This window comes from Callospermophilus lateralis, chromosome 8 (genome assembly GCF_048772815.1).
Source record: "Callospermophilus lateralis isolate mCalLat2 chromosome 8, mCalLat2.hap1, whole genome shotgun sequence".
NCBI lineage: Eukaryota > Metazoa > Chordata > Mammalia > Rodentia > Sciuridae > Callospermophilus > Callospermophilus lateralis.
In genome coordinates, this window is record NC_135312.1 from 55368635 (window position 1) to 55395293 (window position 26659).

At 31.9% G+C, this 26659-nt stretch overlaps 1 protein-coding gene across 6 annotated transcripts in view; it reads right to left on the reverse strand.

Annotated features, from left to right (window-relative positions):
* Ankrd17 (ankyrin repeat domain 17) overlaps positions 1 to 26659 on the reverse strand; it is a 150091-nt gene that overhangs the window by 58564 nt on the left and 64868 nt on the right. For all 6 annotated transcript variants that reach the window (XM_076864967.2, XM_076864966.2, XM_076864963.2 and 3 more), the window contains exons 2-13: positions 23801 to 23954; positions 17111 to 17267; positions 13139 to 13286; positions 12654 to 12801; positions 11294 to 11527; positions 9029 to 9123; positions 7061 to 7298; positions 5534 to 5725; positions 4942 to 5051; positions 2664 to 2751; positions 532 to 659; positions 152 to 295 (exon numbers count right to left, since the gene is read on the reverse strand). In XM_076864967.2, the coding sequence (XP_076721082.1) occupies positions 152 to 295; positions 532 to 659; positions 2664 to 2751; positions 4942 to 5051; positions 5534 to 5725; positions 7061 to 7298; positions 9029 to 9123; positions 11294 to 11527; positions 12654 to 12801; positions 13139 to 13286; positions 17111 to 17267; positions 23801 to 23954 (1836 nt within the window). The remainder of the gene's footprint in view (positions 1 to 151; positions 296 to 531; positions 660 to 2663; positions 2752 to 4941; positions 5052 to 5533; positions 5726 to 7060; positions 7299 to 9028; positions 9124 to 11293; positions 11528 to 12653; positions 12802 to 13138; positions 13287 to 17110; positions 17268 to 23800; positions 23955 to 26659) is intronic.

Below are 26659 nucleotides of genomic sequence, written 5' to 3' on the forward strand. Positions count from 1 at the left end.
CTAGAATCTGAATATAACGCCAGATGTTCATTAATCATAAGACATAAAGAAATTATATATTATAATTTTAAAAAATCTAGTTAAAAATGAAACAATAAGCAAAAGAAAATAAAGGAGACACAATATAAAATGCTTTAGTTTTAAATCTTACCCTATTTAGGTCATGGGATGGGGGTGTTAACTGAGTGACATCTGGTGGAGGGGCGGAAAGCAAGTTATTAGGATAGTCCAAAAGATAGCAAACAACACTTGTATGGCCACCTTTTGCAGCTTCTATCAACATAGTAGAGCCATCCTAAAAAGAATGCATATAGAGGGGGAAAAATAAGTTAGTTTACAGAATCATTTAAGAAGAAAAAGCTTACAGGTCCTGGCTACATTAAAATAATGCTTTTAGTAAGGAGCACTTCCTCTAATAAAACAAAACTAATACTCAGAATGGCATTATAAATACAACTTATACATTATAGTCTGTGGTGTTCAAGTGAAGAATTAATTCAAAATCCAACCCAAAACACTTGAGTTACATACTTTTAAACGGTGGGTAGGGTCTGCCCCATGAGCCAAAAGTAGTTCCACCACTGCCAGATGACCCCCTGCACAAGCCAGGGACAGTACAGTATGGTCATTATTAGCTGTGGTTCTATTCACATTCGCTCCTAAAACAGAGAAGACATGAAAAATCACATTGATCAGAGTGTTTTGTTCTTAAAAATATGGTAAATTTAAAAATCATTAAGAGTAGATAGAATACCTACATATAGAAGCCAGACATAACCATTACCTAGCTTCAACAATTATAAACACAGGGCAACCTCATTTCATATAACCCCACATCAATTCTCTGCCACACTGAATTATTCTAAAGCAAATCCCAGACAAATATAATTTCATCCATACATATTCCAGTATGAACCAGTAAAATAAAACCAAAACAAGTATTACCCTCAGGGTAATTATCACATTAAAAAAATACAAAACTGTATTTACATTTTAAGTTCTTTTTTTTCTTTTTCTTTCTTTTTTTTTTTTTTTAGGTCTTAGCAAATTTATTTTACATAGTTAAAAATATCCAAAAAGTACAAAATTCTCCAAGCTAACTATGAAATGTTACATAGATTTCCTTTAAAGTCTGGAATGAGATACTGATCTTTATCATATTTTTTTGTCATTGTTACAATGGAGTTCCTAGGCAGCAAAATAAAAAAACAGTTCAAATATATAAACATAAGAAGAAACAAAATTGTCATTCCTAAATTACATAAATCAGTAGGATCTACAGAAAAAAATTAAGTGAGCACAGCTATAGAAGAAAATCCTGATCTTTGCTTACACAAGAACATCTTAAATAAGATACCAAAAGCATGATCTTAAAGAGACAATTTTTGTTATTTGTATGTCATCAAAATTAGAAAATTCTGTTCTTTGTACCTTGTCTGTTTATTATTTTAATGTCTTTCAAACAAAATATTTGCAAAGCACAAAGGAAAGGGTGAATAATTTGGATATTATCAAAACTAAAAACACATTTTGCAAGAAAAATTATAATAATGACCAGTAAGTGGAATTCAACTAATTATTGGAAAAATACAAACTAAATATAAATCAGTAGTATCTATTTGAGTTAATAGTGTAAAGATTGACAATTACAAACATTGATGAGGAAGTGGAGTACTTCTAGAGAAATGAGAAATATACAAGTTAGAAAAATTTTTGCAAAGGCCTGTAAATTTATACATATATTCTTTGGTAGAAAAGATGAGAGAAAAAAAATTAAGATAATCCACACTGCACTCTATGGGCTAAATATGTAAAGAACTAACAATAGAGTACCATCTTTTTTCTTTTTTAATTAGGAAATGTCTGAGAATAAAGACAGATATGTTTTCAACTCAAAGCCTATCTATTTATCTATCCCTGAGTTGGATTACTATAAGGAATTATGGTATATGGCAGAAACAAACTGAAATAATGTTAGTCAAACTCAACCAAAGAGGGTATAGTATTTATGTAATAATTCTATTCTTAAAAATACTGCAATAAACCTATCACAAATGTATGCTCAAAATGCCTAAAATGATTTGACCAGTCATTTATTGATTTTTTACCTATAAACCATTACAAATTTATAGTTTATTTAATATGGCCATATAAACTTTGTTATCAATAGGTACTCAAAAGTGAATCTTTAATCTCTTAAACAAAAAAATGTGTTAAACTCTTCCTGAAAAACTAGAGCTTAGGTATAGTAAATACCTAAGAAATAATTTAAAGGAAATAATAACATGCTAATTTGGTCATCACGGTCTTTGGTATTCAAACTAGAATTACTGGCCATAAATTAAAATCCTCATGCATTTTGCCACCTTTCAACCTTGAACAATATTTCTATGCTATATTTATAACCATTTCCCTATATTTTATAAAGAAGAAAACTTAGGCCCAAGTAAATATAAAGCAGAAAAGGGATTTGCCACAAATTTCTCAGTGGCAGAAACAAAAACCCATGTTTCAAGATAATACTAAGATGAACAAAATAAGTTAACTCTCCTCCATATCATTCTATACCCCGAAAATGCTCCATATCCCTCAATCTCTAAATGCCTAAGGATATAGGTAGACATCCTTGGGGGAAAAAAAACATGTGCTTTATATAAACTTACCTTTACTAATTAAGAACTGAACAGTACAAACATGACCGGCCCTTGCAGCTTTCATTAAAGGAGTTCTTCCACCTTCAGATTCATGCTCCTGTTTTTAAAAGTGCACTTAATTAAAAAATAAACTAATTTCAAGATAAATACATTAAATATCATGAGAAAGAAATTAATAAAATATAATTTTAAATTAAAGAAATCACATATTAGAAACATGTTCCATAGAAATAATTTAAGAACTGGAATCTCTGGGCATGGTGGTGAGTTCCTATAATCCCAGCTACTTGGGAGAACGAAGCAGGAGGACTGAGGGTTCAATTCAGTGAGACTCATTCTCGGTTTAATTTAATTGGGGAAAAAAAGGGAAGCGCTGCAGTCATGTGATGTTGACACCCTCATCAAAATCCATCTTGTAATTTCTGCTCTATTAAAAAAAAAAAAGAAACTGGAACAGTGTATGGCACTCTAGCACATAATTGGCATTATCATCATCCACTCAAGAAATATTTATTTTCTATTTTACCTTATATAAAAATTACAAAACTAATGATGATTTATTTCCAAAACCACCAATTATGTTAATAGAGCTTTCTGGAGAATACCAAAAAAGGATGAGAATCAATGGAGATCACTGGGCAATTGAGAACAATAGTAAAGACATTTTCAGGTCTTCATTTGAAAAAAAAAAAAAAAATCTTTTGACAGGATTTTCACAAAAGATGAAAAATTGATTTTTCTCCAGTCAATATGTAGTTTGTTCTCCTTATCCTTTAACTAAACAAGTTTTAAACCTTACAGTGCTGTTTGTTTCATAGTTATTGTGGTAAGCTCTGGAAATAGAATTTCTAAGCTTAAGTGGCTCAAAGTCTAACAAGGAAATCTTTATACAAAAGTAAAATAGAATTTACACATTAAACGTTTTGAATATATTCAGAATTAAAGAGGCCACAACAATAATCTAATTCAGCCCTTTTAGTAAATGAGGAAAGAGAAATTAAGTGTATTATTACAAGTTTTTGAAGTTAATTTCAACAGGCCTGTTTCTAGTTGCATATGAATTTGTCATAAACTATGAACTTCTACAGGAAATATCATTTGTCTGTTAATCTCAGAAACTCAGTCCCATGAAAATATGCTTACATTTTAACTCAATCCTACTTTTTAATGTCTTATTCATACTTCATCACAGACTACACTGGAAGACTAACTATTTTGCCCCATATTAACGAACTTTATTTTCTACTTTTTAGGCTATAGACTATGATCTCACTGTATTTTTTTTAACCAGACTATCTCTTTTGCTTCAACATTGCCAAATCCTCTTTCTAAACTTTACCTAGTCCAAAATATAGGAAATCAGATCCTCTAAGCTTAAACTTTCTGCACTTTACCTGTGTGACATCTATAAAGAATCTACCTTATAATGACATTACTATTTTATCCTTTCTTACTAAATTATAAACAACTTGGGAGGAAAATTACTTATTAAATACTTCATGCTTTTAGCACTTTTATTAATTAATAATTCTCAGACTACTGTAGGCAAAATTTATTTCTAAAGCTATAGAAATGTCGTTAAGTCATATTTGTTTACCTTTTTATATCAAATTATAAACCTGGTGTTGTAATTACAAACTTCTAAAAATAGAAAACACCTAAGGAAAAACTAATTTCTATTAACATTTCCAACACAAAAATTTTCTTTTTCTTTGGGGAATGAGGCATAGTGGATTGGACAGTCCTATTAGCAAGAACAGAGACTGGTATAGAAAAAAGACTGCCTACATGAGAAAAGGAATGGCAAACAAACAAACAAACAAATAAAAACCTTGAAGTAAAAATATATTTTCCTAGAATCTCCATATAGTTTTGAATTATTTTATTTTTGTTTTGCTTTTTTTCTTGGTACTAGGATTGAACTCAGGGGTATGAACCACTGAGCCACACCCCTGACCCTATTTTGTATTTTATTTAGAGACAACATCTCACTAAACTCTGTTTTTGCTGAGGTTTGCTTCAAATTTGTGATCCTCCTGCCTCAGCCTCCCAAGCCACTAGGTTTATTATAGGTTTGCACCACCATGCCCAGCTTGATTTCATTTTTTTTTTTTAAATTTTAGTTGTAGATGGACACAATACCTTTATTTCATTTATTTATTTTTATATGCTACTGAGGATCGAACCCAGTGTATCACACATGCTAGGCAAGTGCTCTGCCACTGAGACACAACCCCAGCCCCTCTTGTCTTTTTGAATGAACATTTTAAAAAGTGACTTAGCTTACCAGATCTGCTCCTGCTTGAAGTAAGACATCTGCTACATCAGTATGACCATTTTCACAGGCGTATGTTAGTGCTGTATCTCCTGTTGCTGTCGTTGCATGAACATTAGCTCCTGCAGCAGTGTTAACAAATAATACAAAGAACCAAAAGACATAAATGAACATAGAAATTTCTTATGGGTAAGCCATATCTCCTCAAATTAGACAAAATTACCTTATCCATTTCTAGAAACCAAATGTTGGTAGAATCTTTAAAAGCAAAAAAGAAAAAAAACAATTACAAATAAAACTGCTTGAAATTAAAACTGCGGATACTTCATAAGATAGTAAATCATACAGCCTATATGTTTCACACTGCTTAACTCTGAGGAAAAATTTTGTGAAGCACTTTATTAAATGATTAAAATAAATGATCCATCTAGAAATACTCTAAAAAAAAGATAGTAAGGTGAATTACTCAGAATACACATACAAGAATATTACTTTGTCTTCAACATACAGTGTATTATAAACTAAAAAAGACTGGCATTATGACATTTTTACTTAAATAAATCATGTTTTTAAAAAAGTTTTTCCAAAATGCAAAAATGCCTACCTGCAGCTAGTAAGTATTTAACTAACTCCAAATGACCCTCTTGAGCAGCTTCCATTAAAGGGGTAGAACACCCTAGCTCTATATCAGCTCCTGCTTTAATGAGAAAGTCAGCCACTTCCAGAAAGCCTCCACAGCAAGCTAGAGTCAGGGCAGTTTCTTGAGTTTCTTCTGTTTGTGCATTGATATTTGCTCCTAAAATAAAAATTTTAATAAATGACATTCATAAAACGTATTCTAGACATAAGTAAAACTTGGTTGTTGCCTAATAAACAAAATCTGATAAATGAACATGTATATTACTATTCTAAATAAGTGTTTATTCTCCTATTCATGAGGCAGTTAAAAATAAAGAAAACCATTAACTGTATTCAGAAGTCCATATTTAATGTACAGAGCTACAACAGTATTTTATTTAGCCAGAAAACATAAGTCATATGAGGACCCAGAAAAATAAGTTATATCTGCTCATTATAAGGACTCAAAAATGACTAACATTTAGTAAATTCTTACTGTTTGCCAGGCAATATTCAAAGGATTTTATAAATTGTTTAGGTATTACCAATAGCTCTATTTTACACCTAAGAAAATTGAGGTTAATTAGCTTCTGCAACATCACAACATTACTATCATCACTATTATCATCATAACCATAGTTAATGTTTAACAGGCACTACATAATAAACACTGTTCTAAGAGTATGTTATATATACACATATTCATCTATACACATAAACATATATACACTTATATATTTTACATATTTTTCCTCTTTCTGTGTCTCACCAACCTCACAGAAGAGAAAACTGAGGCACACGAGGTTAAAAACTATCCAAAGTTACAAAATTGGCAGTGGAGTTGTGATTCAAACCTAAGAAGCCTGCTCCAAAACCTATACTTTCAAAATTCTAGCCAGTATTGCCTCAAAATATAAACAAATTTTTAAAAAATTACCACCACTCCTAAATTTGTCCTGAATTTAACTTTACAAGACAAACTAAACTTTACTATTAAAAATACAAAATCAGGGAACAACTATAGATATGGGGGAATACTTTGAAATTTAATTTTAATACAATAAAGTGTTTCAATTTTCCCAAAAAAGAAGTTTTCTATGTACTGAGGTACTTAACATCTGATGTACATTCTTTCTCTTCCTTGTGGTGGAGTTTCCATATTATTCTACAAAACACTAGTTCCCTAACATTTATTAATAATTGTTCTGCTCCCCCCCAAAAGTCCCTCCATATATTAGCTTGAGTAATGTTGAATTTCATATTCCCTAACACACAAGTCTATGCAAACCCCAATTGTTTTTTTATTCACATAGTTTATGACTCTGAAAACTGTTCAAATTAGTCTATGTTTAACATGTATACAAGTCATTTTTTAGACCAAATACTTTATCATAAGTTTAGGTAATAATCTCATTGTACATCTATAGAATGATAAAATATTCAAGTTCAATTTTACAAAATTATACTCATGTGTTACATATTTATGATTTAGTGTCTTGGCTGATATGGTTACCTTGGCCTAGAAGTAATGCCACCATTTCTTCATGTCCTTCACGAGCTGCTTCCATCAAAGGTGTATAACCTTCATCGTTGACCTCTTCCAGGCTAGCTCCTCTTTCAATAAGTAAAGCTGCAAGTTCCACATGCCCACCACATGCAGCCAAAGTCAATGGTGACTCAAACGAATCAGCAGGCATGTTCACTTGGGCACCACTGTCAAGAAGTAACCTGGCTACTTCAACATGGCCATCCTAATCATAATGCAATTAAAAAAATTTTATCAGAAGCACTAAAAATCTTACAAATTTTGAAGACTTCTTAATTACTATACAATAAAGCTTAATGATCTCCATTCAAAGGAGAATAAATTCACAGAAGTAGGAACAGCAGTTGAGGATATAAAACAAGCAAAAAATTGATACCTTCCATCAAAGACTTATTAACCATTAAAAAAGAAAATAGTAATTAAATCAAACAATAGACTACTGTGATACCGTAGATAATATCACCACTGGGCCAAACAAATTTAAATGCTGAAGGATAAAGTTTAGAGAAGGAAAATAGGATTTTCATTAAAAAGAGTAAGCAAACTTATTTAGGTAGAAAAAGAAAACTGCAATACTTTTTGGAGGAATCTGGAAAGGATATATGATGTGTTAAGATGAACACAAAGTACACTTTGCTGTTCAATATTTAAACACTAGTGAAAAGAAAAAGTTATTATCTTTTGTCTTCTTTCTAGTCACTCTTTCACAGCTTATCTAATTACTGTCAACTTCAAAAATTTCCTTTTCCTTTCAATGAAAACTGCCCCCTTTTACATCATTAACATTTCATCTTCTTTTGCACTTGTCTTGCCCATTGCCCATTTTTGTCCATGTACTCGTCACATACAATTCTAATGTCTTATTATCATGGTTACTTTGCTATTTCCTCATTCCTGAATCCTCCCTGAAAAGTTCACTTCTACATTTCTGTTCAAGTCCAATTTAAAAACCTTAACTGTCAGTAAGTCTTCCAAATATCTGGCCCCTCCAAATACCTTTCATTTACTTATAATATTTACATCCAGGGAATGTAGGTTAGTCCTATAGAATATTCCATTTTAATTTCTTAATTGATACATAAGCTTTTTTCCCCCTAGTGTAGGGTGGCAATATGATTAAATTTTCCTTATCAAGGGGAATTATTGTAACTGTTAATATTATTGGCATGTTTTATACACAAAAGCTCACTGAATCCTCTCAAAACAACCCCAGGGAAAGGTATTATCCTCGTTTTACAAATGAGGAACTCAAAATCTTCAAGGACAACTTGTTCAAAAGAATAATTCACTTAAGCAAACTCTAGAATTTGGACAAAAGGAAAAACAATAGAAAATCTGAGTCTTAAAATGATGGTACCTAATATTTTAAAAACAAGTAAATAAAACTTAACATCCTTTCAATGATCATTCTTAGATGAGAAGCTAAGAAAAGAAACTTCAAATCCATTTGGGGTCTTTTTCTTTGACATGTCATCTTCAGAAATACGTAATTTCACTCTAATCAATTTCTTTGATACAAAAGTTTAAGGATACTATTATGACAAATTCCCAAGTACAAATGCTGAGAAGCAATTCCTAGTAAAGGATTCTATGGCTCAGGAAAAAAACATGACAAAAGAACAATTATGTAACACAAATAATACTCTTTTATTTTTTTCCTCTTTAATATCACTGACCAGCCTTTTAAAGTCACTAACGTGTCAACTATAAAACCAGATTCAAATTATGAGACAAATAAAATGCAGAAATATTTTAAAGTTTCAGAAAGTAAAAGAATAGCTCTGAAAACTATTAATTCAGATAGCCAGGATTCTACTCAATAGTAAGGTTATAATAAACAGAACTTTGTACACAAGGAAAAGGGACTTATTGTACACTAGGATCTGTGTTTCCCTATCTGGTATATATTTCATGTATGTAATTCACTAGACTTACCATGCAAGCCTCCATTAGAGCAGTGTGCATTTCATCTGTTTTATGTTCTTGATCTGCACCAGCTTCCAAAAGAAATCGCACCATCTCTAGGTGTCCTAAACCAAAAGTGAATAAAATTACTTAAAAATATTTCACTTAAAATGATTTGAAATCAGTTATATTTACATATTTACATTTATATATAGTATTAAAGTTATAAATATACTGCTAAAGTAAACTATAAGCCACCCTCAACTTTCAAAAACAAATTATATAAGTGCCCATGCTGCTCTACTCCTCACTTAAGTCTGCTGCCTAGAATTCCTTCTAGAGGTGTACAAAGATGCCATTTTCCAACATCCAGAATATTCTCTATATAACTTTTTATGAGCCCAGGCATGCTATAGTTATTTTATGTATGCCATGGAATAAATTAGCTTTCATAAACTAGTACCCTGAGATGATCATCATTCAAGCAATTTCTATGAGGAAATGTTTTAAATTCTAATAATTCACAAACTTTTCAGGAATAGTCTTAAACACTGGAAGAGCACGTATAAAAATATTCTTGAAAATTTCTCTTAATTTACATTTATTCATTTAGAAAATAAATATATGCACAAATATACACATATTAATATAGTTTCAAATTAACCATGATACAAATACATATACAGGAGTGGTTAAAAAATACACCACTAATGGTATTTTAGATACTATGCAAGGAAATATAGAAAAAGATCCCCTTCCCTACTTTTATTTGCAATGATCTATAATCAATTGTAATCAACTGGACTTGGGAAGAAGAGACAAACAGTGGAGTCATAAGCAACATTTAAAAGTTACTTCAGTAAGTATAGCATCTGCCACATCTTGTTTTTGCGAACTATCAACACATCCCTTTTCTGTCATTCTTCCCACTGGAAGACCTATATCAAAGCTCAGTGACAGTCTGAATTCTATCTCTTTCCTGTCTCCTTGTCAATCTATGTCCCAGGAAACCTCACCAGAAAAAAAGAAAGGGAAGGAAGTAGTAGAGATATACTCCACTAACTCAGTTCTCTACCCAGCTTCTAATCAAAGCCTGCAAGCCCCAGGCTTTGGAAAGTAGAATGGGGATACAAGCAAAGGGGAGAGGCAAAAATGGTTGGTTACTTGCAGTCTCAGTAAAATGCACAGAGTTCTGGGTTTAAAAGTATTTGTGAAAAGGGGAGAGAATAACCCAATCAGCCTGCTCCAAGGTTTAACTCTTCTACCCAGTGAAGACCAATCTTTGCCTAATTACCAAAGAGAGTTAGGGAAGTAAAGGACTTCAGCTGTGCTCCCTATCAGAAAATCTGTTAACATCAGTTATCAGAAGAACTTTAAGATCAACTATATCTTTCAAATTTAACTTATATTTTACTCATTTATGTATTTAAAGCATTATTTTCTTATGTTTTTAAAGTAAATTAATCCACATCACACAACCACAGCCACTCTTAAATAAAACAAAACAACATCAGGATCAGAACTAAGTTGAAAAAATTTAGGAGTAGGGTGTGAAATTTAAGAAGTCACCCACTCACAAGCTTGTGCAAGTGAAGGGTCAGCCCTTGAGACTTGAGTCCGTCCTTAAATCTTCTGCCTGATCTTCCAACAGCTTTTTCTTAATACAGCAAAGCCAAGAACCAACCAATTGTTTATGATACAAATATGGCACAGCTGCAGATGGTATGAAACACTGAACTGAATGTCTTTACAGACACAAAATAGATGTCATCTACTTTTTTAAAAGTTCCTTTAAAATAAAAAAAACACCTTACATTATAGTTATCTGTCATATATCTGTTATACACGTGGGAATCTGAGAAATGTCTGATTCTGTGGCTGTGGCATCTTTTCAAGCAATTGGCCTACCTAAAGGAGGGTATTTTCTGTATTACCAAAATTTTTAGTTTGGTCGGCATTTGAAATATCATGTACCCATTTTTTGTATCAGGCAAAATATTCCCAACATGCAAAATCCTCTTAAAAGTAAAATTCATATTAAAATCAAATAACTGTTTCTGATAAAAACAATTAAATCAATTGGTACTCATTTTATTGAAAATATTTGTAATATCGAGTCTATTTTTAAAAGTTTACATATTAAACAAACTCTCAAATACTTTAAATACTTAACATTTAATTAGTTACTATATACTATTATCATGTTGTCCTATTATTTGAATTTTAAAAAGGTTATATAAAATAACTAGTTTCACATGTTAAAAAATTTTGGTTCAAAAAAGGTCTATACTATACCTTTGTAACAAGCTAATGTAAGGGCACTCTCTTTAAATTCATTGGAATGCGTATTAATGCCAGCCCCATTTTCTAGCAGCAATCTGGCTACTTCCACATGTCCAGCACTTCCAGCTTCCATAAGAGGAGTATGACCATTTTCATTATGGTCCTCAATACTAGCACCGGATTCCAAGAGCACCTTTACAACATCTACATAGCCTCCAGCACAAGCATATGTAAGTGCTGTATTGCCTATTTTATTAAAGAAAAACAAAAATATGTTAACATAAAACACTAAAATAAAACATCTGAGTAAGAAGAACACAAATAGGGAAAACTAGAATCATAATAAATATTGAATAATAGACATATAATTCCTTTTTTTATTGAAATTTAATTTTCTCAAATTAACCACCTATGCTACCTTTCCATGTAAAATAATATGTGAGGAAAATCACATACACTCATCAAGATTGTAGAATTGTAAAATGACAGCAAATCTTCCCTGAAACTGATTATCCTTTCAAATGAGAAACATGCTTTTTAACAGTAATCAAAAAAAATGTTTCATAAGCTTCTTTTTAATGAATTAATTATATATCTAAATTATTCATCCTAATATATCTTACACCATATTTCTTTTAATCACATAAATTTTTCACTTACAACTTCCAACACTAGTTAACCAGATTTAAAATTAAATTTAAATTTTAAATTAATTCTAATTTAAAATTAAAGTGATTTCAAAAACATTCTTTCCTGATGATAAAAAACCTCCCATGTCTGAGTAAAATACAAATTCCATGTAGACCTTCAAATTTATTTAAATAATCTAATAAAACTGAAATTTTTAAAAAGAGGAAATAAACAAAATGTATTTTCATATAATTTTAGAACTTCATAAATCTATTTGGGAAGAAAATGAATTTAGGCTAAAGTTATGTCCTGATGGAACACAATTTTTCATTATATACCACCACCACCACCCCCCACCAGGCTACAGTTTAATAACAGTAGGGAATTCTTCCCAATTTCCCTTCTTGTTCTCACCAGAAATACAGCAAACCAAGGTTTGAGACATATCACCCATACCTTTCCATTTTGCAAGATCATCATCTTGGTCTTTCTAACTGAATCAGTGTTTCATCTAATCTAAAGGCCCTTTAAAAGGGTATGTAACAGCCCTCATAAATTGGAAGAAATTTCATTTAAAATATATTTAAAATATATTCTATTTAAACCTCTTAAACACTTTGAAAATATGTAACACCTCTAAGAAATACGGGAACTGTGAAAGCAACACTAATGATCACTTCCATGTGAAACATGTATTACCAAAGCATGCTACTATTTAGCGAAACTTAAAAAGAAATACAACCTGTTGAAGACTGTGCATTGACATCGGCTTTATGAGCTAGCAGCAACTTCACAATTTTGACATGTCCTCCATTAGCAGCAGCCATTAAAGGTGTAATGTCACCTTTGATTCCCCTATCTTCCACATTTGCATGCATTGCCAACAAAACCTTAAGAAAAACAAAGTGTAATGAATATTAAAAATTATTTTATCAAATTTTTTGTTTTTATTTTCGTTTTGCAGTGCCAGGGATAGAACACAGGGCATCATTAAAAAAAAAAAAACCTGAACACTGATATTTAACACTTATCTATTCATAAGTCGATAAACACACAAACTTTGTCTAACAAAACTATACTGAAATAAACTTAATGGCTGAAAGTGTGAGGCCAGCCTGGACAACTTAGCAAGACTGTATCTCAAAATATTTCTTACTAAGTAGGCCAGATTTATTAAAAAAAAAAAAAAAAAAAAAAAAAAAAAAGATTTATTTTGATGAGACAAACCTGTGCAAGCTCATAATAGCCAGCAGAACAAGCTAAACAAAGGAGGCTTTCCCCTTCCTCGGTGTGTTCATTTACGCTTCGCCCTTCAATGAGTAACTTCCGCACAGCATTTACGTCTCCTTCTGAACAGGCTTCTGCCAAACTGCGGCTGTTAGGTGAAGAATATTGTAGGATTAGGAGATAACAATATAAAAAATTGTACAGTATAACTTGGTTTTTGATGTCACTCTTAATAACAGCTCTGTGAACAAGAATGATTATTTCAATAATCACAAGAAATTTCATATCAAAAAGCTAAAAAATGGAGCTCACTGAACTTAAAATTTACACATAAAAGTCAATTATTTAAAATTAAAATAATTCTGATGGGTGTGGTGGCACACATCTGTAATCCTAGCAATTTTGGGAGACCCAGGCAGGAGGATTCCAAGTTTGAGGCCAGCTGGGACAACTTAGCAAGACTACCTCAAAATAAAAAATAAAAAAAGGTCTAAGGATATAGTTTGGTGGTATATTTGACTGAACCTGAGTTCAAGCATCAATACAAAAAGAAAAAAGCCAAAAAAATAAACAGAAAGTCAAATATTCTAAAATGTTTTCAGTTATTCAACTCAAAGATAATGTCTATCTAATTTAACTTACTTTAAGTGGAAAAATAACTAAAATTTGAAGATTAAATTGTATAGAAAATCTTGTTGGGCACAGTGGCACATGCCTGTAATCCCAGTGGTGAGGGAGGCTGAGGCAGGAGGATCATGAATTCAAAACCAATCTCAGCAACTTAATGAGGCACTTAGCAACTCAGGGAGACTTTGTCTCTACATAAAATATATAAACAAAAAATTGGAGATATGGCTCAGTGGTTAAGCACCCCTAGGTTCAATCCCTATACCAAAAACAAAAGCCAAGATTCTATAGAAATCTCACACAAAGTACAAGCTATAATTATACTTCACTTTGTTTGGTCCCCATATAAATTTCATGAAACTTTACCCCCCCAAAACATAAAATGGACAAAATGTGTACTATTTATAAAGCCTTACAAGGTCCCTTGATCAGGTAAATGGAACCCAAACAAAAAAAACATGGAGGCATGTTATATTAATAAAATAAATGATAATGAATCTTTTGGGAGTATATTTACTTATATAATCATATTTCAGGCAAAGTTTCCAAAAAATAGAGTCAAGGAAAAAACTGGATTCAAGTACAAGGAATAGAAAAATGGAACAACAGAAAATAAAACTAAGAGAAAAGTTTTTGCCTTTTAAGCCTTCTAAAAGAATTTATATTAGACATTCCTTTTACTTCTAAATGAAAATACAGGGCCCGTAGTATTAACTTTATTTCAAATATAACTCAATTCATACATCATCCTCTAAAACATGGCCTTGTCACTTCAGTTACTAAAGCCACTCATGGATAATCACTCTCTTTTCTCCACTGTTTGCTATTCAAGAACATCATTTTTAGCCCAGATTATGATAAAGCTTCTCATCTTTCACCTTTGCTCTACAGACTCTTTTTAAAAAGGCAAAGGTAAAGGACAAGTACTTTAAAGGGAAATAGATCATACCACTTCTCTGCTCAGAATCCTGTAATCTCACTCACAGTAAAAACTAAAATCCTGGATCTGACCAGTGGCAGGATACCATGATCCTTCTCCCTTTTATACTGGCTCTATCTCCTCCTCTCTCACAATTTTTCTTCCCCCTGTAGCCATAGTGGTCTTACTATTCATCAAATGTCCTAAACAAGCACCAACCTCAAAATATTTCCATTTGCTGTCCCCTCTGCCAAGACAGCTCCTCTTTCAGACACAGATGACTCCTTTACCCATTTCAGGTCTTTGCTAAAAAAGTCATTGGGAGGGCTGGGGCTCCAGTTCAGTTGGTAAAGCACTTGCCTAGCATGTGTGAGGCACTGGGCTTGATCCTCAGCACCACATAAAAATTAAATAAGGGTATTATGTCAATGTACTATAAAAAAAATTAAAAAAAAAAAAAAGCCACAAGAGTTTCCTTGACACTCTCCCCCAAATTAAAAATGCAACATGACCTCCAAACCAAATACTACTCTGGCACTTCCCCATTAGATTGTTTCTTTTTTTTTAACCCACAGTTCTTGTTAATGTATGCTATACTATATTATATTACTTCATTTCTTGTCAATTGGATTTTCTCCTTACCCAAGTCAAAGTTTCAAACAGTGCTCAACAAGTTTGCCTCTTAAAGTCTCTTAATTTCCCACTTCATTGTACAATGAAAGTACCCACACCTACATTTTTACTTTTAAACAAGTTAGGACAAATCCTTCCCACAATATGCTTCTTGTACAAAAACATCTTTTCTCTCTTTCAAGGTATTATCTCTCACTTTTTCATGCATATTCCTCTTCTACCATTCTGTCTTTTCATTTAATATCCACATGTATGCTAACTTTTAAACAACCTTGTAGGATCTACTCTAGCAATAGGCAAACTTCAGATCTTTGAACAAACGTATTAAATCTGGCACAGGGCATCATACTTAACATAAAAATTGGCATACAACATTCACTGCATTTAACTACATCATATTTCTCAAGCTTTGCTGAATAAATAAGATTATTACAAACATGCTTTATTGTTTCAGTTTAACTAGACTTGTATATTTTCAAGGTATTTTTAATTTTCAACAGTCTCAGCAGACATCTCATTAAAAATATTTAGACATTATCAATAATATTTTAGGCTAGTAGAACTGAATATTAACTAGCAATAGAACCCAATGTCAAGTAAAGAAAGTCTATCTAGAAAAACGGTAAATTAATAAAAAATGCAAAAATCTAGGTAATGACTAACAGAGTTAATATAAAAACAAATTCATACACCTCAATTCTATATAAGCTCTTTTATGCTCTCAGGAGATACTGCATAAAAACACTACCAAACAATTATTTTAAGATGGTTTTTAAATGCTATTGTTTTCTTTCTGAACCCACGTATACAATCAAACACACACATATATACACAAAAATGAACATGCCTTAATGACATGTTGGTCAACAATGGTCTGTACATATACAATAGTGATCACATAAGATTATCACCTACAAAAGTACTACCTGTCTTAATTCAACAAGCACACTCTATAATGCTCACACAACAATAAAATAACCTAACAATACATTTCTCAGAATATATTCCCATTGTTATGTGAGGCAGGACTATAATAGAATACTCCCATTTTTTTAATTGCTAAAGTAGGCAAAACAGCTTTATTTTAGAGGGGGAAAAATGTCACTGGGGACTGAAAAAATAAAATATCAATGATTACTTTCAAAAGTCACTTCCTTAAGAGTTTATATATACATTTATACACACACACAATTGTGTTCACATATGAGATGGTGTGATTTTTATGGCCTATCATCATCAGGAAATCTTAGAACACCATGTCACAAAATATTTACTGAGCCCTTCCTTACTAACTTTAAAGTACTATGTACAAAAAATTATAAGAAATTTAAAAATTAGGTCCCTTGGATTCTCACTGACATTATGAGAACTAGAGCTGCTACTTTTTATAAAACACAGTAAGACAAATAAAATCATGTCCTTCAAACTGGTTGGAACTATGCACATGAACTAAAAGATGGTATGACTAATTGGGAAGAATTTACTTCTTCTTCACATAAAAAGAAAACAAAACTTTAAGCAAAAATTTTCTTTTAATATCAATGACTAAGAAATTAGTCTTTCAGTAACACAAACACTGCTGCTCTGCCATGTGTCGCCTATTTGATCTTGATCAAGTTATTCATCTTTCTCAGCTTTTGATTTAAAAAATGACAGTAAAATTTATAATGTATAAGGTTTTTTTTGTTAAGTGATTAGCACAGTGTCAAATACAAAATAACTGCACAATAATTTAGTCATCTTTATTATTAAGAAAATAATTCTTATACTGATCATGGCAAGAAAGTACTTACTTGTCCGACTGCCCTGCATTTGCTGTGCTTTCAGCTCTCATACGGGTAAGTGCAGCAGCAGCTTCATCCAACGCACAACTAACAGACGACGTCAACCTCCGAAGAACTTCAGGATCTGCAAAGGCTTTACCATCAGCCGTGGATAATTTGCCTATTCCTATTATATCATTTCACACCAAAATGGATATACCCAAAAGGAAAAACAAAGCAAAGTTCATGTTACTTAAATCTACATATGTTAAAAAATAAAAATCTCCAAATGGTACAGCAGCCATATATATTATCTCACTAAAATATGGGAAAAAACTCCTCAAATTTTCTAAACATCTTAATCTTCCCATGTGGCTCATAACTATGTGATCCTATCTCTCCCTCAATGTCTGATATGGGTCATTAGCCTATGCTGGGGTAACCAGAAGTTCTCAGAAGTCTTGTCATGGCTTTGGAAAAGAAACCTATGTTCAAAGATTGCTAAATTAGAAAGGTATGAGTCAAGCACTATTTAGCTACTTTTATCACCACATACAGAAAAAAAACATCCAAAATAAAGTCAACAAAGAGGAGAGTAGAAAAACAGAAAGGAGAAACCATCCTGAAAAAGTTATTTTTGATGCACTGACGACAGTAGCACCAGTACCATCCCTTATTTTTGGTAAATGTCCACTTTTGCTCAAGTATATTTAGCTGGCCTATCACTTGTTAAAAAAAAAAAAAAAAAAAAAGAAAGAAAGAAAAAGAAAAAGTGACCTAATAATAAATACATTTTAGACTATAAGCTATATATGAGTATTTCTTATTTCAAATTATATCGACTTACTACATATACTTACTAAATATAAGTATATAAAATTACCATTCTAAAAGTCATTCAGAATAGCAAAAAGAAAAAGAAATTCAAAAGCAGAAATGGTCAGTGACCATTTAAATGAAACATCATGTATTTCTTTTCTAGATATTCCTGTAAAGCAAGCTTATCTCTAACCATTATAATTCAGTGGTTCTTAATCGAGGCACTGAATCACCTGTGGTACTTTTCAAAACTATAGGTTTTAAGCTCTCCTACATCTGCAGATCTATTTCAGTAGTAGAGGGCTAGGGATGTGGCTCAAGCGGTAATGCGCTTGCCTGGCATGCATGGGGCGCTGGGTTCGATCCTCAGCACCACATAAAAAAAACAAATAAAGATGTTGTGTCCACTGAAAACTGAAAACTAAATATTAAAAAATTCTCTCTCTCGGGCTGGGGATGTGGCTCAAGCGGTAGTGCACTCGCCTGGCATGCGTGCAGCCGGGGTTCCATCCTCAGCACTACATACAAATAAAGATGTTGTGTCTGCCAAAAAAAAAAAAAAAAAAAAAAACCTAAAAAGTAAATATATTAAAAAAAAAATTCTCTCTCTCTCAGTAGTAGAAAGTAAGGCATAGGCAGTCACATATTAAATGCAATTCTGATGTATAGTGAAGATCAACAGTCTTTAATATCTAATATTATGATGAATATTATTGAACCCTGCTACTCAAATATGTGGTCCATTAAATAGAAGCATTGCCATCACTTGAGAGCTTGTCAAAAATTCAGAATCTCAGACCCCAAGCTTCACTGATCTAAAACCTATATTTTTAAAAAGATCCTCAAGTGACTCACATGCAAATCGAAGCTTAAGAGACATCAACACAGGTTTTAGAACAATGGCAGAAACAAAAAGTTCATTTGGTAATAAAAATATCTACGCAAATATATTTTGTAACAGTAAAGGGGGCACGATAAATGTAAGTTTGGGTTTAAAGTTTATAGAAGAAAACTTTATCTTCTTTCTTAAAAAATCTAAGATATCAAGTATTATATCTTGTAAGATCAAAGGTAATCTGGCAAGAAGCCTCTATGATTTAGCTGTAACAACATGTTCACAGAAGTCAAATTTCATACCCGCTAATCAAGATGTGCAAAAGATAAAAACAGTCTTATGCTGGGAAGACTGATAATTTACCATATAATTTGCTGAATCTGCTACAGTTATATTTATCCAGATATCATCTTTATTTGTTAAAAGAATATTATGGCACCACTAAGTTCAAGGTGGCAGATTTCCATGTAAGAGAATTAGTTTGAATTTTGCAGCCAACCCAGATCAACTATATAACAAATATTTGTCAGTGATAGCAAAAGGAACTAGGCAAGATGATAAATATTTATCAAAAGACTTTATAATAAATCTTTATGAACATCTCATGCATTCATAAACAGATTATTCTAGTACTAAATAGGAAATAACTAAAGATATAGATGATAATAACCTTTTGAATAAGTAGTCATCAAAAATTAATCATACTAGTTATTTTGCATTATAATGATCCTTTTTTTCTAGTTGTATTAATCAGGACCAATCAAAAAACAGAGGAAGAACAAGATGACCACATTTATTCTTTCCAACTTCTGACATTTAAACAAGTGAACAAAAGAATCACATAACTTAAGAAGGCACATTAAAATATTTAGATTTCTGATTTTAACATAAGGGAGTAAAAAATAATTGTTTGCCCCTCTTAAAATAATTTTTAAAAGAGGAGTGGAATGCAACAGAAACTCGATCCTTGAAAAAACTAGGGAATAATTTTAAATCTAAAAAACATTTATTTATGAAGGCAAATTAGGAGACGTAACTGATTTAACAACAGAATAAGAAAAACTTAACAAGTGAAAAACAAGGTGATCACCCTAATAAGACTCAGGAATTAAAGGTACCAGACACAGGGGTAAGGCTTTATTTGTAAAACATTAAAAGTGGTTTAACAATTGTGCTGAGTAAATGAACACAAGTGTCCATCTCCAAACTGAACCATAAAGGTCTAGGACTAGGTCTAGAACCAGAAAGTTCTAGGACTACAGGAAAAGGAAATAAAGTACTAAATGGAAAATGAAGAATAAGTGAACATCTATATGATGAGCAGTGAAATTCTCAGTCCTCTTACACTTTCTCAGTACCCATAATCCTAAAAATTATCACGAATGTTTTTCGAAAAACTGGACACAAAGAAAAGATCTAAAGATACCAATATTTGGTGCGCTCACAAATAAATGAAAGATCTCTGTGTAATCAGTGCTAACTATTCTCAAATGTTCCTTACATTACCTACGCCTGGCATACATAGCTTACACAATTCTTGTGATACTGAATTTGATCCATTTTATTCCCATGATTAAATTAAATTATAGGGCACAGTTGATCTGAAGACAGATTGCCCTGGTGGGCCAAACCAATCATACAAGCTCATAAAAGAAAGAGATTTCTTTGGCTGGTTAGAAAAATAGAAGTCAAAAATTTGGGGAATAAAAAAATTCTGCATGCCACTCTTTGCATAAATATCATCATGTATCAAGGAATGTGGGCATGCTCAAGGGTAGTGAGAAGAGTCCCAGCTAATATAGACCATGAGAGTGGAATCTCAGTTCTACACCTGGAAAGAAGTGAATTCTGCTATTGATAACAATGAAATGGGAAGTGAACTTTCTCCCAAAGCAACAGATGACAACTCGCACGGGCAATTTCAGCCCAGTGAGACCTTAAACAAGAGAAACATGGCAGAAACTAAGAGATAATAAATGAATGCCATATCACACAGCCATGTTTTAAATGAATTGTTATACTACAACAGGAAACCAATACATGCATTATAGTAAAGCATGTGAATTGGGAAAACATTTGTAAAGTTTCTAATTATCTTTTTATGTCATTGCTATTGACTACAAATAGAATAAAGTGATCACCAGACATTTGAGGGAAATTCTGAATGTAAAAACAACCAAGAGTATTCCGAAGAAGATCAAAAATTTTAAAATGACATAAATTCTCAAGCTTTGAAAAAGTAATAGGGAAAATTGTCACAGATTTGGAAAAATCATAAATAAATGTGCCATCAAACTTTTCAAAAAGCAACACCAGAAAGAAGACAATAAGGGTGTAGAAGCTTCTAAAGTCTGAAGGAAAATTATTTTTATACTGGAATTCTGTACATAATCAAACTATTAAGTATGAGATTAGTAAGAAAAACATTTTCAGACAGGTCTCAAATATTTTTACCTCCCACGCATCCTTTCTCAAATAAAGCTTTAGATACTTAAACCTTATTTAATATCAACATTACAAAAAGAGGAAAACCAGACAGTGCCTGTGTGATACATAGGAAATATACAGTACCATGAAAGATTATTCTTGCCAAAAACAAAATAAACTGAATTAATCAAATATCTGGATCTGAATTCTGATTTATGGTAACTTTAACTCAGAGGAATGACAAAATCCATATAGTGGTCCAAATAACTGCTACTTCAACAACAGAAAAAAAAGGACAAATATAATTAAATACACTTAGAAAAAATAATACTTTAAAATAGGATAACCTTATTTGGATCCCAATTCAAACAAATCAATTGTAAAAACAAGCAAAAATGGATAAACATGAAATCATACTGCCCATATAGCTGTAGTTACTGAAAATGGATGAAAGAGAGCTTATTATGTTATTCTAAGCTTTTGTTTGAAAATTTTTATTACTAGGAAGGAAAAGAAGAAGGGAGACAAGAAGTGAAAAACAAGATAAATGAGGAAAAAAGGGGGTAAAAGGAGGCAAGTTTGTTAGCGACTGTAATGAAAAAATGAGAATATAAAAACAAGAATAGTGAAGCAACTACTAGCATCCCATAAAGAGGCACTCTATCTCCAAAAGTCAGCTATCAACTGAAATCTATTTTCATCTTTGAACTTGGTTCTGCCTCTAGGGTCAACAGAAAACAAACATCCCTATTCTATTAATTAGTCTTTTAAGCATTTAAAGTGTAGTTTATTAAACCTACTCATGACATATTTTCAAATAATTTCATAATTCTAATTTCTATAGTATAATTTGCACTTCTAAAGCAACAGCAAATTTCTAGCAAAAGCTAAATTATGTCTCAACCATTCTTTAAAAACAGTTTTCTATACTCAAAAAGAGCACCTTACATATGCCTTACTATGTATGGATTGCCTGTGTTTGGTGGAAATCCTTTTAATAATCCATTCTACAATTTATTTAAACATGAGTCCTTCCAACATGTAGATGCTCTGTTACAAGACATATTGAAAGAATTACTGAACACTAATAAGTCATTTTTATGCTATAATAAAATAGCAGTTACCATGCACTTGATATACAATATATAGAGCATCAGAGTTCTCAAGCCATGAAAAATTAATGTTCAGAGTATATTTTATGCCTATTTTTAAAAACTTAAAAAGATATATAGGATTTTTAAAACTGATTATAGAGATTCAGAGTTATTATCACCTTACATTTAGGGCATATTTTACATATATGGTAATAAATCTTTGATAATGTACATAATCTCTAATTAAAACATCATTCTTACAGGGACACTACAATACATTCTACAAAAGTATGATGATTTACTATGCAAGGTTATAAGAGACAGCCTATACCAATGCCTAGGAGAAATTATATACAGTCACTTATTAATTATTTATGGAAGATATGTTCTAAGAAGTTGCTGTTAACCTGAATTACTAAATTCTGAACCATTACTCCTAGGACAAATACAAGATTAGGTTATCTCAAATATCTGGTTACAGCATTTTCAGTAATACATAACCTTGTTCACATGTGTTTCTGTTTACATCTTATCTGACACATGTGTTTCTGTTTACATCTTATCTGACATGTATTGTTGAACACTGAACTCACAATCAACAACACTATAACTCATGCCTGAACAAAGCTTACCTAACAAACACATTTTTTCCATAACACTTTCTTATACTAGGGAACATCTTATTATGCTAAGGAACACTAGATAGCACTCAGCATTATGCTTGGGGCTCATTTTAAGCAGTGAAATCACTAGTAAACACACACACACACACACACACACACACACACACACACGCGTGCGCGCCAGATTAAGTAGTGCATATTTGTATGTAATTCCAGTGACTTAGAAGGCTAAAGCACAGGAAATGCAAATCTGAGGTCAGCTTGGGCAACTTAACAAGAACTAGATTCTGTCTCATAATAAAAAGATAAAAAGGGCTAGGAATGTAGCTCATTGGTAAAGCACTCCAAGGTTGAATCCCCAGTACTTAAAAAGGGGGAGCAAAAATGTGGGGGGAAAAAGGCACTACACAAACTGCTAAAGAACACACGTTTATAATACAAGAGTTAAAAGCAGGAAGCATCATCTTGCTTGACCTTAGCTGGGAACACGCAGATATGGTAACTCAAAAATTCTGCTGTTCTGTGCTTATCCATGAAAGTCTGAATACTGATTTGGGGATTACAAGTACATTTTGGCATGCAGGTAGGTAAATTCACAAACATTTCACTCGAGTAATGAAAATTAAAATCTGTTTTAAAATATGTTCCATGTAATTGTCTAGAGAGTAATGATTAACCTTTATGAATTGTTATCATACTAAACACACAAGACCACACATTTATAATAACAAGAGTTTTTATTAGGTTTATGTGCAACTTTGGATAATAAGGTAGATTTCTTTTCCTTTTCTTTTTTTTTTTTTTTGTTGGTGGTGCTGAGGATTGAACCCAGGGCCTTGTGCATGCAAGGCAAGCACTCTACCAACTAAGCTATATCCCCAGCCCAGGTAGACTTCTTATTATGTAGAGTTAACAGACATACCTGCAGCTTCTAACAGAGCTTCCAGTCTAGCCTGTGTTTCTGGATCTACTGTCCTGAGGTCTGCACCATCAGCAGTACCTGACAAGAGCAACTTGGAAGCCGTTTCCAGCATTGGATTTTCCAAATCATCCTGATCCAAAATGAAAGACTCCACCTAGAAAACAAACACAAAAAAGAAAAGGAAGAAGGGAAGGACAGAGAAATATGTTAACATAATTACCAATGATAAATATAATGATAACCCTAAATAAATTCAAAAAGATACCTAAGCTCCTTGCTTAACAATAGAAAATTATATTTGTGTAAGAACTTATTATTTAAGAACAGTCTCATTTTGTTTACTGAAATCGTACGTGTTCTTTTCAATTTTAATGTGGTTATGAGATATATATATGAGTTTACAAAGTTAGTTATTCAGCTATAAAACTTTGACTTTAAAAGACATAAATCAGCAGTTCCTCCCTTCTTCAGACCTTAAATCAGTCTTTAAATGCATTACTTTCAGGATGTTTTTATACATTTATGAACTACTATGCTTGCAAGAATTTCATCTAAGGCTTATATTTAATAATATTATTAAATATTGAGGTTAAACTATAATATAAAAAAATTGTATAACCATTAACTTCATCATAAAAATCTTTTAAGTACTGGAAATCTATCAATTATCTAGGCAAATAAATATGAATTCTAAAATTCTTATTTGTGCTTGGAAACTTTATTACTGGCAATAAATATTGTCAATTAAAGTAACAGGCTCACTTCTATCATTTTTAGAATGTGTGCCAAACACTGAGTTTGTCAGTTGTACTTTTTAGTACAAATGCTATTTCATGAAAAAATATGGCTCATTCACCTTACATCTTGAAAACAAAAACACCACTGCCTTTCCTCCAAAACCCTATTTTTTAATGTAGCAGAAGTGCTTTATGTATACTTCCAATTTTGTCACACCCAGTCATATTAAAAGAACATGCATTAAAAAGTGGAGCTTTTATAAAATTAATAACTTTTACTGCTTTCATTTTTAAGGTAAAATTGGCTTTTAATTTTTCTTTAACTACAAGTACATGGCAACCAAAAATACAATGAAACTAGAATAATTTTATGGCGTGACCTTAAGAAATCAGAATGTTTACTTGCAAAGATGCTCTTGTACCACTAGTGCAATGTCAACATAGTAAAAATGACAATTTCTTAGTATTATGATGAAAATAGTTTTGAACACCTTGAACACCCTGAAACGAACTTTGGGACCCTGAGAAGCTCACAAATCCTATATTGAGAACCAAAAAAAAAAAAAAAAAGAAAAGAAAGAAAAATCAGATTCAATTAAAAGAAATTTAAAGAATTATAAACTCCTAAGGCATAGGGAAAATTTTCATTCTGAAAATCTCTACATTTCTTGGACTGGGATTGTGGCTCAAGGGTAGAGTGCTCGCCTAGCATGTGTGGGGTACTGGGTTTGATTCTGAGCACCACATAGAAATAAATAAATAAAATTTAAAATATATATATATATTTCTGTTTATTAATAACAATGTTGATAATAATTATTATATAAAATATCACTAATATGATCCAAAGAAGCTAACTTCACAAATCTAAAGTAATTTTAACACTATTAATAACTAAATTAGACATATAAAAAATAGACATATAAAAGCAATTAACAACCTACAGCATAATCATGCTCATACCTAGAATGCACAAGACAGGAGTAAGAAAAATATCTTAAAGAATATGTTAACAAGCATATAAGAATTCTAAAATGTTCCATTTTTAAATGAGGTGACAAATGGTCACCTATCAAGTAACCATGCATAGTGTAATTTTTAATCAACACATTTACTATTAAATTAGATTTCTACTATTTCAAAAGCAAACAAATACAGAATTGCCTGAAATAGTGTAAACGTTTGAAAATTTTCATAAAAATTTAAAGTATACATTAACTTTAACCAATCAAAAACCACTGTTAAGGTGTTAAAGTAAAAAAAACCACAACAATTTTTTAATAGGTTCAGTTATTTTCAAACGCAGAGGCAAAGGCATGATAAAGCAAAAATCATCTCGGGTAATTAATTAAACTGTTATAGTCTGGGAAAATTGGAAACTAATATGTTATACTTTGGGAACTCGACTTTCGGCATGGTTTGGTCACAGCAAGGTATTATTCAAAACTACTTAGTGATAAAAATGTCTTCCTATCTTAAAAAATGGTTCAAAAGATGAGTCTGGATCTAAAGAAAAAGCTACTGCCCAATGAAATTTTATCTATTAAAATATCCATAATCATTTCAACTTAATGAGAAGACAAAAGAAAGGAATCAGGCACAGTGGAGACACCTCTAATTCCAGGGACCTGGGACACTGATGCAAGAGGATCACTAAGTCTGAGGCCAAACTGGACAACTTAGTATGATCCTGTCTCAAAATAATAGCAGGGGCTGGGCATGTAGCTCAGTGGTAGAATATTCTTGAGTGTTCAACCCTCACTTGGGTGAGGAGGGTGGAGAATGGGTGGAGGGAACAAAGGAAATATAGAAACATTAATACAGGTAAGGATGAATAGATGAAAAATGTTTTAAATTATTTTAGGAAAAAAATCTGTTGTGTACTTGTATTGAAATATCACACTTGAAATATATACTTTGTGTCAATTTAAAATTTCCTGGGGTACTTAACCACTGAGATAGATCCCTAATCCCCACCTTTTTAAAAAATATTTTTGAGATAGAGTTTCACTAAATTACTTAGGACCTCACTAAGTTGTTAACGCTGGCTTTAAATTTGTGATCCTCCTGTCTCAACCTCCTGAGTAACTGGGATGGCACACGTGTTCTATCATACCCTGCA